This window comes from Pteronotus mesoamericanus, unplaced genomic scaffold (assembly GCF_021234165.1).
Source record: "Pteronotus mesoamericanus isolate MK-2021 breed Mesoamerican mustached bat unplaced genomic scaffold, CSHL_Meso_final scaffold_582, whole genome shotgun sequence".
Taxonomy (NCBI): Eukaryota; Metazoa; Chordata; class Mammalia; order Chiroptera; family Mormoopidae; genus Pteronotus; species Pteronotus mesoamericanus.
Genome location: NW_026555323.1, coordinates 3,873,388 through 3,891,098, shown reverse-complemented (window position 1 = coordinate 3,891,098; position 17,711 = coordinate 3,873,388). Strand labels below are relative to the sequence as shown.

At 54.2% G+C, this 17,711-nt stretch overlaps 1 protein-coding gene across 1 annotated transcript in view; it reads right to left on the bottom strand.

The window, feature by feature from the left end:
- PCSK6 (proprotein convertase subtilisin/kexin type 6) overlaps positions 1-17,711 on the bottom strand; it is a 127,429-nt gene that overhangs the window by 45,876 nt on the left and 63,842 nt on the right. Inside the window, exons 7-9 of the mRNA XM_054561923.1 lie at positions 8,918-9,090; positions 4,103-4,315; positions 1,042-1,142 (exon numbers count right to left, since the gene is read on the bottom strand). Of these exons, the coding sequence (XP_054417898.1) occupies positions 1,042-1,142; positions 4,103-4,315; positions 8,918-9,090 (487 nt within the window). The remainder of the gene's footprint in view (positions 1-1,041; positions 1,143-4,102; positions 4,316-8,917; positions 9,091-17,711) is intronic.

Sequence of the window (17,711 nt, the reverse complement as noted above, 5' to 3'; positions counted from 1 at the left end):
TCAACATGGATGAATGGTGAGGACGCTGGACTACGTGAAAGAAGCCAGACATGTCCTGGCTGGTATGGCTCAGTGCACTGCGCACTGGCCTGCAATCTGAAAGGTTGCTGGTTCGATACCCAGTCAGGACACGTGCCTGGTTTGCAGGCCAGGTCCCCAGTAGGGGGCGTGCGAGAGGCAACCACACATTGATGTGTCTCTCCCTCTCTTTCTCCCTCCTTTTCCCCCTCCCTCTAAAAATAAATAAATTAAATTAAAAAAAATAAACATATTATAATTAGCTTTGAAAAAAAAGAAAAAGAAAGAAGCCAGACACAAAAAGACAAATGCTGTGTGATTCCACGTTTAGGATGTACCTAGAATAATCAAAGCTACAGAGACAGAACAACAAAATGATGGTTGTCAGGGGCTGATGGGAAGGGGAATGGGGGTGTTAGGGACTCAGGGTTGCACCCCCCACAATGTATATGTTGAAGCCCTAACCCCACACCCCTGCCCGGTACCTCAGAATGTGGCTGTATTTGGAGTCAGGGTCTTTGCAGGGGAACTAAGAGGGATCACGGGGGCGGGCCCCAATGCTATGTGACAGATGTCCTCCACAAGGATCCGGATATACAGGGAAGGGAGGCCAGGTGGGGACAGGGGGACGTAGCCGCTTATACCCCAAAGGGAGAGGCTTCAGGAGCAACCCACCCTGCCAGCCCACGGGTCCTCAACTCCTGGCCTCCAGAACTGTGAGAGAGAGATTTCTGTTGGTTCAGCCCCCGTAGTCTGTGGTATTCGGTTAGCGCCGCCCGAGCTGGCTAAGCCGGGAGTGTTGGGTGTTCAATAGGTGTGTGGGGCTCCAGTCTGGGACGACGAGAAGGTTCTGGCGGTAGATGGTGGTGAGGGCGACTCAGCAGCGTGAATGGACTTCATGAACTCATTGCTCCCTTACACATGGTTACACCGGTCCTGTTTACGTGAGGTGTGTCTTATCACACTACGATAAACCCTTGGGAAAAAATTAGAAAAAGGAGTGGAAAGTAAATGGGAACTTACTTTGCTTCTAAAGCCAAGGCGATGATCCCGGCCACCATGGGGGCGGAGACCGAGGTCCCCGTGTGGCCATCGGTGCAGCGCTGACGCAGGTCCGTGGTGACCTGCGGGGGGCGGGGCAGCAAGAGGTGAGGGCAGCGCTCGGGGGAAGTCACAGGGCACTCAAGAGCCTGGCCTTGGGCACGTGGGATTCCGGGTCCCAGGGATGGAAAAGGCGCTCCTTGGAGACATCTCGGCAGCCAAGGTGTTCGCCATGTCTGGTACACGTGGCTAAACGGCTTTGCTGTCACGTGTCAAAAATGGACCCGCAACAGGAACCAGCCAATCGCGGGGCGAGGACGAGAGGGCAAGGCCAAGGGAGGACGGTGTGCATGCAGGGACACAAAGGTAGGACAAAAAATGATGTAAAAGGGAACCCTCACTGCAGAGTGCCTGTCGCGGGACCGCCTGCCAAGTCCACAGTAACAACCCCCAAATCACCGCGCCCCTTCAGAGCAGCTGGAAACACATGGACATGCCTGGGCGGCCCAGAGAGAATTTCTATCTTTAACGGGAAGATCACAGATCATTCTGCCCTCGGGATGTCCTCAGAGAGCTGACAATGTCCCAAAGCAGCAAGTTCCGACAACAGCGGCAGAGAACCCTGGCACGGAGCGTCCTTGGCCTCAGAGGGCCCGCTGTGAGAGACTGTGAAATGGTCTGTCCTCTCTGGGAAGGCGAGGCCGGCTGTGCCAACCAAGGGGTCAACGCCGGCCTGGGTGGGAGGATGGATCGTGGACCTCGCTATGGGGCGGCCTGACCTATACCTTGCCTTTCACTTGAAGTGGAGAAGCAGCCACCACCCGATGGGCATGTGTGGCTACATGTGTGCAGCGCCTCCTGTGCTAGACGGGGTTTGGCTACCCAGCGTTTCCCCCATGCATTTTGCAGATGGAATTCAGGTTGCTGAACAGGCTTGTTTGAATCGGGGATAGTGCCGTGGGTTATCCAGTGGGTCCAAGGCAATCACGGGGGCCTTAGAAGTGGAAAGGGACAGAAAGTCTGTCCAAGAGATGAGGTAGGAGAGGGACCCAAACCATCACTGCTGGCTTTGAAGAGGGAGTTGGGGACACAAGCCGCGGGGTGTGGGGGGCCCGCACAGGCTGAGAACGGCCGCGGTGGACAGCTCACAAGGAAACGGAAGCTCTGTCTTATACCCACAAGGAACTAAATCCTGCCGACAACCTGAAAGAGCAAGGAACGGATTCTCCCTCGAGCCTCCTGAATGGAACGCAGCCTGGCTGACACCTGGATCCAGGTGTCTTTGTGGAGGGCAGCTGAGGAGAGGGACGAGGACGCAACGTCTCCGACGCTAGCATCTTTATCTTTAAGTGGGCATGATGATATGTCCTTCCCTGGCCTTCTGTGACAGTCACTGCTGGCACCTGGCATGTACGTGCCCCTCTCCCGGGACCAGACGTCATGCGTGGAGCACGGCTCATGTTTAGTGAATGAATGGAACGTCGAGGAGTGAACCAGAGGCGCTCGCTTTAGACGCTGAGCCTTTTATCAAGGGTCACGTCCCCACACCGGGCAATGCCTCACTTCAGGAGAACACTGCTCAGTATTCACTGAGCAGAGAAACAGCGAGTCCCAAGGGGACAGAGCCCTGATGCCTGTCAGACACCTGCCTGAAGGCTGTCACTGGTCCGCAACGGCTGCTCGTCCCCTTGCAGGATCTCTAAGGGGACTCAGAGCAAAGAAGCAGCCCTAGTTGAGCTGAAAAACAAAAGTGCCGTCCATTTTCCCAGAAGAGAGTCCCGGGACAGCGAGTACAACTGAGTATGTTTGCTTTTGTGACCTTTTCTGAACTCCACCCTTTCTACCCATATGTTAGCATTTTATAGCCAAGGCCTGCATCCAGGGACGGGAAGCGCTGGCCTCCCAGCACGACGTCCCCAGGACAAAGTGTCCAACGACACAGCCTCCTCTTCGCTCCCCTGCAGCCAGAGGTTTCGGGACAGGCATCAGTTTTACAAGACTCTAGCCAGTCCGTGCTCAAATGAGCGCGATTCCTAAACGAACAGGACACCATTCAGGATCTCAGCCGCCTGTCCCAGGGGCGCGTGCTCCAGTGGAAAAGAAAAATAACTTAAATTAGTACCTTCGTTAACTGGCCCGGGGCCACTGCCAGGCTGGCGGCCGAGCGATCAGGGCTGACCCTTCCGCCAGCGCGGAGCGCAGCGGGCAACAGGGAGCCTGTGTGCTCCCACCGAGAAATGCAAAAATAAACCTGCAGATCATTCCTAATGATGCGGCGAAGCAGCAGGAGAACTGAGAAGCCGCCAGTGAGCTTTAAAACGAAGCTGCATCTGCCTGGTTCCGTGGTCTCGTTTTTCAAGTGTCTAAAACCCAACTGAACGGCTGTACGTTTGAACCGTGCATTAATTTCAGCTTCCTGCCCACCCCTCTTCCTCCTTTTAAAGGAAGAAAGGAAAAAGCACAAGCCTGTCTACGTACGAAACAAAAACAGTGACTTTATCCAAGACAAACCACCTTATGTCCATTGGAGTGAGCACAGCGGGCAAAAACCTCTGCTAGGCTCAGTGTCTAGAAAAAGTCCTTTTGTTGGGAAAGGAATGCCCAGGGGAACACTTGGATTTCTACGCTCTTTCAGTACAAAGCCAAGTCTTTCTCTTACGCAATTCTGCACACTGAAACTGAACCGGTCAGTCGGATCCTAAGCTCTGTGACCACAGAATTTGAGACAGCTAAAAGGAGACGTCGTGACGAGAATGTACCCCGTTCTTAAAGGATATTTTTAGACCTCTAGAGCCAGAGAGGGTTTTAATTGGCATTCCGTGCAAAAATTAGCAAGGCAGGGCCTGAGGAAGGTTGCCAAGGGCCTAGGGTTTATAGCCTGAGGCACAGCTGGTTCATGGATGGCCGAGGGGTCCCCTGGGACCCGGGACACACTGGCCCAGACCTGGCTCAGATCTTTTCGTAGAGAGGGAAAGAAAGGAACACGTCCCCCAAGCGCAGAGGGCTCCCGCCCTCGGCTCTCTGGCATGCCAGGGGCACTCACGATTTTCCGCTCGTAGAACGCCCCGCTGCTGTAGGTGGTGGCCAGAGTGGACGCGCACTCCTCCAGGTACCACGGCTTATAGCCGTTCTCGGTGGTGCTGCTCACGGAGATGGTGTAGATGCTGTTGGTGTAGCCGTCGCACGAGCAGTAGTCGCCCTCTCGGCCGCCGTTCCCTGACGCCCAGACGAAGATGGAGCCCAAGCCCTGCCGGCCCTGCCCGGGGGGGAGGGGAGACAGGCAGGCATCAGCCCAGCAGCCCAGACCCGGCAGGGTGGGACTCGCAGGTGGCCTGCGGTCCCTCCTTCTGCCTGTCCCTTCAGCGGGGCCAGGAAGGGTGTGCTCAGACCATGTGGACGCCACGTGTTTGGATTTTAACAGAGGACTCTGCTCTGGTTTTCACAGAGCACTTTTGACTGTGGAGACAACCGAAAAACTTCAGGCTCACAGGGCTACCCTGGGGGCAAGACCCAGGGAGGGACCACGCTGTTCTTCCTAGGAAAGCCTAGGACGCTGGGGCAAGCTGTCCTGATCCGGGAGCTCTGCCTAGAATTTACCACGTAAGGACCGATGTCAAACAGACCAAACTGCGCCACACGTAACGCTGACACGGAAGATGATGGCTGAATTTATAAAGTGACTTTTTCTGGATTGAAAGACCTAGTCCTGAGGGGAGGGGGTAAATTTCCAGGAAATCCAGCTGAAGAAGCACTTTTTTTTTTTTTTGCTTTAAGAGAGAGGACGAGGGAGAGAAACATGATGTGAGACAGAAGTATCAATTGGTTGCCTCCTGTATCCACCCAGACCGTGCCTGGATGGGAGAACAAACCCGCAACCCAGACATGTGCCCTGACCGGGAATCGAACCTGCAACCTATTGGTTACACGATGACGCTCCAACCGAGACACACTGGTCAGGGCAAGAAGCACTCTTCCTGGAGAGCTAGCTACATCTGACAGCAGAGACACGGCCTCGATCTCTGGGCACGGAGCGCCCTGCCTGCCCGCGGCGGCACTCGAGCAAGCACGGAAGTGGTCAGGTCGTCGATGCCAGCCAAGGCCAGTGGCTGCCCTTGTGGGGCTCGTTTTGAAGAACGTGCCCATGAAAGCGAGTCTTTGAGAGACAGTGGCGGGTCCAGGTGGGTTCCCGTTCCCTCCCACACCCACAGGCTTAGTGATCGGTGCCCAAATCAAGCGGTCACCCCAGCCACAGGCTCCTGCTGAAGGCGAGCTCCTCCAAGACCCACTCGGTTCACGTGGCTGGACCGGCCGGTGGGCGCAGCCAGCTCCAGAGCGTAGCCAACACCCATCTGCGCATGCAACGGGACCCACAGGGCTGGTAACTGCGGCGTCCTTGCCAAAGACCCTCCTTTCCAAACACGCAGCAGGAAATTGATACTTATGCCCGACAACTGGCCAATTTAAAGGAAACTGTCAACAACATTCTGCAATCCCTTTAGAGTCCACGGGAAGCCCTGCTGCTGATGGGACGCGTCACACTCACCCTTGGCGTTCGCGGCCACCCTGGGCTGCGAGGACCCGCCTGCTCTGGAAGCTCCAGGCTGCTCCGCTTTGCAGAACAAGTGACCACAGTTTTCCACCCTTCTGAGCCTATTTGTCATAACCTGACATTTCCTCCAGTTCCAGCGGAGCCCACAGGAAGGTCCCTCGTGCTTGGCCAGTCCTGCCGTGCACGCCCCCAGGTGTCCCCAGTGCCAGCGTGGGCCAGACCTAACAGCCCAGTGTGCGACAGACAGAAAGAGCAGTCACAGTGGGCAAAAAGATCAACATTCTGGAAGAAGGGCCCCAAGCACTAAGGCAATGGATGTGTCTGGGCATTTAATTACCTGTAGAGAAAGAGTAATCAGAAGCCCATTCGAAATAACTAAAATCCAAATGAAAAGCTTTTTAACCCATCAGAGCCTGTTATTCCATGACAATCATCTCTAAGGCACCGGCACCCTTAGCTCCCCGCCCGATTCCAAACTACTTATAGAGGTTGTCGCTTTGCAACATGGGGCATGCAAGCTGACGGCCCAGCAGGACAGAGAACGGACTCAAATAGCTCCCTTACTATTTTTTTAAATCCTCACCCGAGGATATGTTTGTTGATTTTTACAGAGGGGGGAAGGGAGAAAGAGAAACGTTGACGTGAGAGAGAAATGTCGATCAGCTGCCTCCTGTATGCACCTCTACCAGGGATAGAACCCACAACCTAGGTATGTGCCCTGGCCAGGGATCGAACCCGCAGCCTTTTGGTGTAGGATGACGCTCCAACCGAAAGAGCCACCCAGCCAGGGCAGCGCCCTCATCCTTGAGCCTGCATAGGAATCGCTGGGGGTCTTGTTCCTGGTGGGTCTGAAATTCTGCATTTCTAGCAAGGCCACTGCAGTGTTCATCTTCGCCCCTGGACGATACTTGAAGAGTCAGTGTTTTGGGGCTTCCTAAAGATCGGCATCAAACAGATCTTTCTACCAAATCATGGTTCTGAAGTCTCTCCCGCCACCAAACGACACCATCTACCTGAGAGGAAGTCAGAGTTTATAGAAAAAAGACTACAGGTGACAAATGGGTCATTGAGGAGGAGAAACAGATGGCGGATGTGATTTGGGTAGAGATCATCGAAATTTCCAGGAGGATTTTCTGTGACAATTTCAGAGAGCGGCAATGGAAGGCTCCCTCTAAGACATATTTTCACTTGAGAATAACTCAAAAAAAAAAAGAAAAAGAAAAAGAAAAGAAAAGGAAAAAAGAAATGACCTCAGTAATTCAAAAAACCATGACAAGAATGACAGGGAGCCACGGAGTCCCCTCTGCAACTTCCTCTGTCCCCTGAGAGTCTGATGAAGCTGATGTTGCTCAGAATCTGAGTGCAAAGAGCCCCTCGCTGTGTTCCCGACTTTCCAAAGTCCCGCCTACACAAACCCAGGGAAGCCGAGAGCCCCAATCATTGTCTGAAAAGAATCATCACCCCTCCTGGAAATAGGGGGCCCCGTCCTGAGATCTCAAGGCTTTGGACATCATCGCGTAGGCGTGAGAGACACGCACAATCAACACCATTCGCAGCATGACTCCCATGCAGAAAACGCGATCTCTCATTCACAGCTTCAATGAGCTCAATTTGCAGGAGGTTTCACTTGTCATCAAGCGTGAGATCCAAGTGATGTAGTAGGTGGCAGGAGCCAACTGTGGGGAAGACGGGACATTTGTATTTGGCAGCGCCTTGAGGGCAGCAGCTGACTTGGTGACGCCGGCACCCTGCAGGGTCCCTGGGCCGGGCCCTGGTCGGGGCGTGGAGGACACATGGTGAGGCCTGAGCCCTGGAAGGCTGGGGCGTGGGTCACCAGGCGGGGGTCATTCTAAGAGAGAAGCACTCAACCCCCATCCCAGGAAATTAATAGAAAATAACCAAACTCAATACACCCAGAAAAGCAGTCAAATCTTATCATTCAGAAAAAGGAAATCATGAAGCGAGTTTTAAAAGACTGCTCCTCTGTCCTGACCGATGTGGTTCAGCGGGTTGGGCATCGTCCCACAAAGCCAAAGGTCGCCGGTTCGATTCCCAGTCTGGGCACATGCCCGGGTTGCAGGCCAGGTCCCCAGCTGGGGGCGCGCGAGAGCCAACTAATCGATGTTCCTCTCACACACCGATGCTTCTCTCCCTCTCTCCCCTCACTCCAAAAATAAATGAATGACTAAAATCTTAAAGGATTTTTCCCGTGTGGGGCAGGACCCGAGGACAGGCGGGGCAGAGAAAGACGGCCTTCTATGAAATGCTCTCGTACGATCTGGTTTCTTCATTACCTCTGTATTAACCACATTGTAATCACACTGCATGGCTTACAGTAAAAACTTTTTAAAAAATGTCTACAAATATATAAATACTAAAACGGGTCCACCCCCGTCTCCCCGCCCCAGGCCCCTCTGTCCTCTTTCCAACAGAAGTCAGAGGTCTAGCTGCTATGCGAGGGATGCCTGGATTTCCTGCTCCCACCTCCGCCCGCCTCACCAGGCCCTGGCTCATGCGCTGGGCTGGGGCTTGTCGGGCCACCCAGGGCCACCTCGACGCTGACCACAGCTCCGCCTGTCTGCTCCAAGAAGCTGTCCGCGCCCGGCAACCCGCCTCGTCACCCTGCTTGTTATAGCTGGGGCACGGCCAGCCCCCCTCCCACTCCCGCTGCCCTTTCTGACTCACGAGGACCCAGGATGGATCGCCACGGAGTGGCTGCGGCTGGGCCTCTGGGCCAGCAGGCCCCCCGGGAGGAGGCTGCCAGCCTCCACAGTGCCCCGCCCCCAGCCAGCCCCTGGAGAACCAGCCCTCGGATGTCTGCTCTGCTTAGTCCCTGGTGAGGTCCCGCCGCCCAAATTCTAACCGTCTTGGGCTGCTCGCCGGCAGCGCGGGTGGAAAGCCAGACCCAGACTCCCTGCTCTGGGGGGCGCTGGCTCGGTGCACGCCCCCCGACGGGCACAGAAAACGCCACGCTGCGTATTTCTTCGGGCAGCTGAGCTGAGGCGGGTCACCCCTTTCTGTTCACCCGCCTCAGGCGGGCCGGCCAGGCTGCGAGGCACAGAGCCGGGCTGGCGGATGCCCCGCTGCCACCCGCTCAGACGCCTGTTCTGTGACAATGTGCACGACTGCTGCTCTGAGCCACCTCCCGGAGCCCCTGAATGACCGGCTCCTCCCCGGCCTGGTCCTGGCACAGCAACGACCTCCCGGGGCCACCTTGGGGGCTCTGGCCTGTGTCGCTCTGATTTTTCATTGTTAAGTCGTTTTTTTTTAACCGACTCTCCTGCCCCCGCAGCCCTGGGTCACTCACACCTTTTTAATGCCGTACTCGAAGGCCTGCTTCGCCAGCCGGCCGGGCCCGTCCACCGTCTTCCCGTCGTCGTCCGGCCCCCAGCTCGCGCTGTAGATGTCGATGTAGTTGGGCCGGATGCCCAGCGACTTGGCCTCCACCATGTCGGTCACGTCCCCGTCCAGCATGCGGATGCCTGGAAGCAGACAAGGCTCGATTGGTGCATGCCTGTCCCCGCGGAGACCGCGACCCGGGAGCAGGGGCGCAGCCACGGAGCCCCGATCCGCTCAGGGGTGGGTCCGACAGCCTTCGGACACCTCTCGCCACGTTCCGCGCCCGCTGACGATAAAGAAAACAATGCTCCTTGGAAAAGAGGGGATTTAAACAGTTTCCTCAGCACTGAGACACCAGGCTCGTATTTAAAAATGGACATTTTTGTAGCCGAACTCGGAGCCATTTCCAGCTTCCCTAGCTGTTCACAGTTTATATTTACTTCTCTTTTTAAAAATAAAATTCCACCCCTGATTTATAATTAGGAGCCTTTAACCTAAAAGACAGGGGGCCACGTCTCAGCCGACCGAGGAGGGGCCATGCTGTCTCTGCGTGCGCTCCTTCTGGGGGCCTTTAGGCAGTTGGGGGGCGCAGCTTTCATCCCCAAAGAAGAGAGGCGAGTGGGGTGCCACGAGCCTCTCCCAGCGCCTGCCTCCTGGCCGGGGGCTCACCGCGTCACCCCCGTGCCCGGCGTTTGCCGCGTCGGCTGACTACATGGCCCCCAGCAGGCGCGGCCCCCACCCCCGCCCCAGGGCTTGCCCAGAGCAGGTGGCTCCATGACGCTGCCGGTGACGGGGAAGCAGAGGTAATGGCAGCCACCTGCTTCTCCGGCTCGGATTCTGGTCAAGTGAGACCTGAGTCTCAGGAAAGGTGTGTCCCCCACCCTGGATCAGCACTCTCGGTGGCTGGTCGGCACCCACCGCCACCTCACTCAGGGCCCCAGAACCAGGACCGGGTCGGGGTGTTTGGTGGCCACACCCTGCACGAACCCAAACTTCAAATCTTAGAGCTATTTAAGACATAATGGAAAAGGGGACTTTTTACAATTTTAAGACTAATGTACGCTCTTTGCAGAGTGGGCAAAAGAGGGATAACTAGTGATGATATTCGGATTATTTTCTTGTAGTATTTTTCTTTGTCTGCAGCATATAATTCTGTTCAAGTTCTTTTTTTCCCCCCTACTGAACTTTATACCGAACATTTCCTGGTGCCACTAAAGGCTCTTCCAAGACACGAGCATTAACGGGTGCCGCCCCCAGCGCCCCTGCACCCCCAGCTCAGGCAGCACTGTTTTGGGGTTCGCCTCACCAAGCACAGGGTCCTCCCCTTTCCCCCAGACTGGACTGGAAATATTCCATCTATATCCCAGAATCTATAGCAACATAGCAGGTACTCAAAACACAGAAACTCTGGCCCTAGCTGGTGTGGCACAGTGGATTGAGCACCAGCCTGCGAACCAAAGGGTCGTTGGTTCGATTCCCAGTCAGAGCACATGCCTGGGTTGCAGGCGAGGTCCCAAGCATGGAGCATACGAAATGCAACCACACATTGATGTTTCTCTCCCTCTTTCCCCTCTCTAAAAATAAATAAATAGAATTACACACACACATACACAGAAACTCTGGAAATAATTGATTTAAAAAAATAAAAGTGATTCCCCCGCCCCCCCCGCCCCCCCGCCCCAAGGTGGTGAAGGCTGAAGTAGGGTGAAGGCTGAAGTAGGTAGAGTCTCGCCAAGGAGATTCTGTAAGGAGACACCTCCCTAGGCGCTCAGGGACCAATGTTTCATGTAAGTTAAACCCTCCTGTCTCATCTGCTTAAAACTCTCGTTGTGGGACGCTCTGCTGTCCCATCCCATCTCCTCTCTGCTCCACAGCCCTCCCCTCAGGGGCGGGTGACGAGGTGTCCACGTCTGCTTGCCATGTGGTACCATGTCAGTTTCTGAAGTAGCATAGTGACCCAGGGCCATCCAGCAACTAGGCGACCACCGAGGTCCTGTTGCAGTGAGACTGGGCTGCAGCAGCAAAATTCCACAGACCCGGCGACTTATACAACAGACACTGATTTCTCACGGTTCTGGAGGCTAGGAAGCTCCAGAACAAGGTGCCGGCCCATCCACTTCATGCCTATAGACAGCCGCCTTCTCAACTCAAAAAGATGATTCACAGTAAGTGCCCGGCACTCCGTAAGCACTCAACGAATGTGTTAGAGGCTAGTTTGACCCCACAGAGCCTCTGTTCCCCTATCTATAAAAATGGAGGCAATGGCACCTACCTCCAGGGGTTGTTAAAAATAACTAACCACTCCCCTGGCTGGTGTGGTTCAGTGGATTGAGCGTCAGCCTGTGAACCAAAGGGTCACTGGTTCGATTCCCAGTCAGCGCACAAGCCTGGGTTGCAGGCTAGGTCCCCACAAGGGGGCGCGCGAGAGGCAACCACACATTGATGTTTCCCTTTCTCCCTCCTTTACCCTCTCTCTAAAAATAAAGAAAACTTTTAAAAATAAATAAATAAATAAAAATAACTAATGACTTTTCACCTTTTTAAAAAATACATACTGTTTGATGTGTATGGAGGACAGTACGTCACAGACATGTTCGTGCCAAAGCCTACTAAAATAACGGTCACTATAAACTCTTCTATCCAATGCAAATATGAGCATGACCCGCTGTGGTCTCTACCCCTGCCCTGCTCCTCACAGCGCAAACTGCTCAGCCTCTTGGCTTGTTCTTTCATCGCCTTTTAAAAACTATGGCGTTTTAATACCATTAATTGCATGTGTGCTTAAACAATACATTGCTTAGTCTGGCTTGCATTTGGAACCAATCCTCTGTCGGTTGCATATTGTAAATCTCTTCTCCCAGTTGATGCTCTTTGTCCTCCCACATTGTTTACAGGGTCTTTTGATAAACAGAATAAGAACCCATTTCCCTTTGAAGGTCAAGGGAGTTAGAAGGGAGTGAAGGGGCGGGGCCTCTTTTCCGGCGACACGTTGGCATCTAGTATAGGGCTCCTTTCTCCTTTGCACAGGAAGGGCGGAGCCTCCTCCATGACATCAGCTCATTGCACCAACTCCTTTCTGGCTTCTGCGTGCACAAGAGGAACCGGGATGGCCCAGGCGGTCTCCTTCCCTAGTCCCTGCCCTGTGTCCCAGGGCTTCTCTCGGCCACTGAACCCCAAGAGAGAGGTCGCAACCAGTATGGGACATTGGTGGCATGGTGTGGCGAGGGTGCAACCCCCTAGGAAGATAAAGAGCAACCTGCAGCAGGAGAAAGAGAGCAGGAGACGGAGTCCTGGAGCGGCAGCTCCACTGCGTGACCGGGGGCCCGGGTCTCAAACCCTCTGAGCCTGGCTTTTCACGGGTAGTTTTTCAACTACCTGGCGGGGCAGCTGAGAGGACTGAGTGTATACGGAGGCCCGGGCTCTCATGCTGTTTGAGAAGCCACCTTCGCTATGGTCTTATTTCCAGCAATGGGCTCTCTCAGGCTGAAGGCCCTGCCTGCCGGCCAGGCAGCCAAGATCAACACTGATGTTCTAGCGGGGAAATTCAACCCGCCATTCTAGGTCTTCTCCATGCAAGTCATAGGTGCTGGAAGGCTTCGTATATTTTTTAATCCTTGCCTGAGGATATGTTTATTGATTTTAGAGAGAGGGAGGGGGGAGAGAGCGAGAGAGAGAAACATCAATTGGTTGCCTCCTGTATGTACCCCAGCTGGGGATTGAACCCGTAACCCAGGCATGTGTCCTGACGGGGAATCAACCCTGTAACCCCTTGGGGTGCAGGACGATGCTCCAGCCCACTGAGCCTCCCAGCCAGGGGTGTATTGCCTGTTTTAGAAAAGAAGAATACGATGCCAGAAGCCGTCCCAAAATACGTAAAAACATGACCGCAACGACCTCCCGACACCTCTCACAATGCCTTCCTCTTGCAAAAAGATGGACTGATGTATGAGAAAAAAAAAGCCTCATGTATTTAGGTTTTTGTGAACCATCTAATTTTCCCAACACTGACAGGTTGCCAACAAAGAAAAGGCAAATATTTTCAGTAGAAACCTGCTGTTCCAATATTAGCTTTAAATGTGAATGGCTCCCTGGAAATGCCAACTTGAAGAAAAACAGTAATCATTTCTCTAATGAAAAAAAAAAAAAAGACCCATTTATCACAAATGATGAGGTACAAAAATAATTTGGACAAATGATTTGCATGGCACTTTTAACTGCCGGCCGTTGGCTTGCTCAAGGCGGCCGCGGGGGCTGGGTTGGGAGCTGACGGTGGCCGGTCTCCACTCTGGGGACCGGCCTGTGGGCACGCGGCGGAGGTGTCTCGAGCAGAAAGATGGTGGTGCTTCGCAGGACCTGACAAATCTCTGTTTGGGCAAAAAACTCAGCACTCCCGGCCCTGACAGACCCTTCTGCTTGGGGACAGGAACTGACATCGGCCTATCTCACTTTAAACGATAAATTTGTTTATTGCCTGAACCCAATCATATTTATTTTTAATTTTTAAATCTGTTTCTTTATTGATTTTAGAGAAAAAGGAAAGGGGGGAGAGAGAGAGAGACATCGATTTGTTGTTCCACTTCCTTATACGTTCACTGGCTGATTCTTTTATGTGCCCTGACTGGGGATTGAACCCACAACCCTGGCGTATTGGGGCGACGCTCTAACCAACTGAACTAACCGGCCAGCATCCCTGTCATATTTTAAACGCCTCTGGAGAACTTGCTTATGTGAATGATTTGTAACATTAGGTAAAGTTCAGAAACCCACACACATTTTCTCCACGGTGACCCGTCTTTCTGCTCCTCCCCCTGCTTCTAATTGGGAGTGTGACTCTCTGCATGACAGGCTTGTATATGACAAAGAAGGCCTGTCACCCTAAAGCGGACGAGACACAGCATTTCCCCTGAAAATGCCCCGAGGAAGCACCATGGTAAGAGGCCATGGGGAATTCCGAGCGTGACAGTTTGGGGACATATGCTCTTTAAAGAGGTAATTAAGCTAAAACGAGGTCACACAGAGGAGCCCTAATCCATTATGGCTGGCGTCCTTTGCAGGAGAGGAAATCAGACGCAGGCAACCCCCAGGTCGAGTGAGGACACAGCGAGAAGGTGGCCCCCTGCAAGCCAAGGGCAGAGGCCGCAGAAGAAACCAAATCTGCTCACACCTTGGCCTTGGACTTCTAGCCTCCAGAACTGAGAGGAAATAAATATCTATTGGGTAAGCAAAAAAAAAAAAAAAAAGGCAACGAGAAGATGACACATATGCATATGCATGCACACACGTAGGTACACACAGGTAGGTACACACACGCCAATACACAAAGTCAGCCAGCGGCCAGTCGTTAACATCTGCAGGAAGGCAGGGGAGGTGAACACCTGGGCCCACTTTTGTTTATTGAGAAGTAATGTGTTTTGCCTTCAGCAAATGAATAGCAATGCGAGAGCAATGAACGGTGGCAAGTGAAATTAGATTGTAGCTTCCTGAGTGTGACAGATAGGCCTTCCCAACACATTTTGCTCATTAATCCTGAGTTTATTGCAGTAAATCCACAGAGGATTGAACTGTTTTGTTTTGTTTTGTTTTTCCCACTAACACTATAGAGTACACGCTGTTCTACCAGCGGCCATGCCGGGCCATGGGAAGTTTTGCCGGTTGCTGACAAATGCCACCGAACCCACACGGTTTCTGTCGACCCTCACGACTGCCTCAGAGGCAGGGCTCTCGGATCTCTAATGTGCCTGCATATGACAAGCCCGGGCTATGGACACCGGGCCGCTGTAGTCAGGGCGCGCGTACAGTCATTGTTGTCACATGCGGGGCTTGGGGACCAGCAGTGACAACCAAGCCAAGCCCCTCTTGGCTTCCTGCTCTGTTCCCCACGTCCCGCTGGAGCCGTTCCACGGGTCTGCAGCGTGGAGGTGCAGCTGGGGCCTGCGGGGCCCGTGAGCTCCCGGGCGGGTTCTGCCACGGAGCCTGGGTCAATGGGACAAGGCCCGTGCTGGGGGGGTCTCCCACTGACCACGTCTTTTACTTCCTATACCCTGATGCTTTGACATCTTGGGGCCTGGCTCACTCTGGGGAGACTGAACCCCCACCCCCACGAGTCGGCCAGTTCCTAGAGACAGCGAACAGCTCCCCTGCGTTCTTTCCTTTCACGTGCAAAGCAACCAAGCCAAAGCCCACACCCCAGCCAACTCCTTTACGGGGCTCTCATTCCCGGGGACACTCTTTCTGCTCTAGTCACCCCACGCCGGGCACCAGACAGCTAGCGCAGCCACAGAGGCCTGAAAGCATTCAGACCGGCCAACCTTGACCTGCCAAACCGGCTCTTCCAGTTCCTCCGCAAACCGTGCCAAGGCTTCAGCTCGCTGCCCGCTTCCGACCCTGGTGCTGCCCATTGGCCCCCGGGGACGTGGTACCTCCCCAAGAACCCTGCTAACAATCGGCCTCGTCTCCTGATCTGTTGACCTTGTCAGACATAAAGAAATCATAACGGAAACTGAATTTTAAACCCGGTCAGTCTTTTCTGAGCCAGTGCTGCCGATATCGCACTGAAACACACACAGACCCAGGAAGGATGGAGAGATTTGAAGTCTGGGCTGATGTTCACGGTCAGCTCCCCCCGCCAGGGAACAGGAGCCGAGGAACAACAGCAACCCACCCAGGGGCCAGCGGGAGCTGGCAGCTTGGGGCATCGGGTAGAACAGCCAGCTTTTGAGCCCGACAGGACACCCATACATACACCCTGCACGGGGGGACAGCAAGGGCAAGTGGGAACGAGCACATGCCTAAACTGGCCACCGAAGGAGACAAAATGGTGGTGGGAAGAGCGACCAACCGCCATAGCGCCACCATGAACAAAGGCCACTAGAAAGCTTGTCACTCACTTAGCCTTGAATGTACTATCTCCCTGTTGGACCGGGAGCAAGGCTGCTCCTCATTCACTGTTTGTGAGGATAATCTCAGGAGCCATGGCCCTGCCACCCTGGCATGCAAGAGCCAGTGTCATGTGTCCTCTGGGGGCGGCTGCGGCCAGGCGGCCTGAGAGGGCACAGCCACCAGGAGACACGGGGTGAAGGCGCTAGGCGGGGGCTTCTCCGACCCCTCCTTCCATGGCTCCTGCTTAACCCGGGGAAGCTCAGACCCCGCAGGCAGGGGCCTTTGATGAGACTGTGGGGGCGAGAGGGGAACCCCGGTCCCCTGAGAGCGCCAGGCTCCTAACTGCGTAGCTGCCCGCGTTCACTCATCCCTCCAAAGCTCCCCATGCACCTGAACTCCCACTGCAGCTGCAGATGCACTTGAGGCCTCAGAAGATGAATCTGTGGCATAAACTGTCCTCTGGAAATGCTCACAGGTCTACGGTGCCGGGTGGAAGCACTCATGAGACGAAGCCTGTGCTTCTGAATTAACATAATGGGCTCATTTATGCGCCCCGATGAACTTCGCTGCGATGCGTGTCGTCACGTCTTCATGTTTATGAAAGGAAAAATGTGATTCAGTCCCCCCGGTCAAAATACGAAACAAAACCCTGCAGAGAGGGTTGCCTGTCGATGTTCCACTTTTTCTCCCCCGAAACAGCCTAAACAACGGGCTGCGAAGATGCTCGGACTTCGTGAGGCCTGAGCAAGGGAGCATTTCCGTTTCCAAGCGTCTGCCAGGCCCAGCGAGGGCGGGTCCGGGCAGCTTCCAGCGGCCCTGCTGCTCTGCTGCCTGCTCCCAGCAGCCCTGGGATCTGTCACTCGAAGAAGCTCGGTGACACCTGTCCTGCAGGGGGAATATGTCTGAATCTGGCTAAGCGTCAGCACAGGTGAGGACGTTGTCAGAAAATAGGCATCTTCTAAAGTTAGAGGGGAGAGGGCTTCCCTCGCCAGTCCCGCGAGACATCGCATGTTCTGCTCAGGCACGTGGCTCCCCAGAGACTCTGTCTCACGGGGTGTGGGGAGGGGCCCAAAATGGGGGTACGAGGGGCAGCAGCCAGGCTCACCCCCTCAGCGTGCAGTGGGACAGGGGTCTGAATGAACCTCTGAAAGCATCAGAAGGAAAGGCTCTGTCCCGGGGAGCTGAGGGTGATGACGACAGTGAGTTGACGGCTAGTGGACGCAGCCAAGTCTGAGAGCCACCTGCCACCAACGCCAACCAGAAGCAGATGGGTAAGAGGGAAGAAGCATTGCAGGACATTACATTTAAAAAAAGAAAGAAAGAAAGAAAAGTTAACAGCTCTGGCCGGTGTGGCTCCGTTGGTTGGAGCATCATCCCACAAAGCAAAAGATTGTGGGTTCGATTCCCAGTCAGGGCAATGCCTGGGTTGCGGGTTTGGTCCTCAGGCAAGGCATGTGCAAGGGGTGGCTGATGGATGTTTCTCTCTCACGTCGATGTTTCTCTCCCTTCTTCTCTCTCTAAACTCAATCAGCATGTCCTCAGGATTTAAAAAAAAAAAAAAAAAGGTTAACAGGGTAAGAGAACAAAGAAAAACTAAGGGAGAAGACAGACTAGAAGTGACGGCCGCTATCCTTTCTCACGCCTTCCTGTGTCATTCCCATTGTGAGTGGCCACCAGAGAGAAGCGAGGACGAATTATGTTTGGAAGGACTATGAGTCTGGTCAAGGAAAAGCATACACGTGCACCCGCAGGACCTTCCTTTTTGCTTCTGTTCCTGCTCACAGGCTTGGTGGCAGCTGTCCTCATCTGTCACTGCTATGTCCTAGCACCAAAGAGCTACGACGGCAGAGGGACAATCCAGGCTATAGGTCAGCAAGTGGGCTCA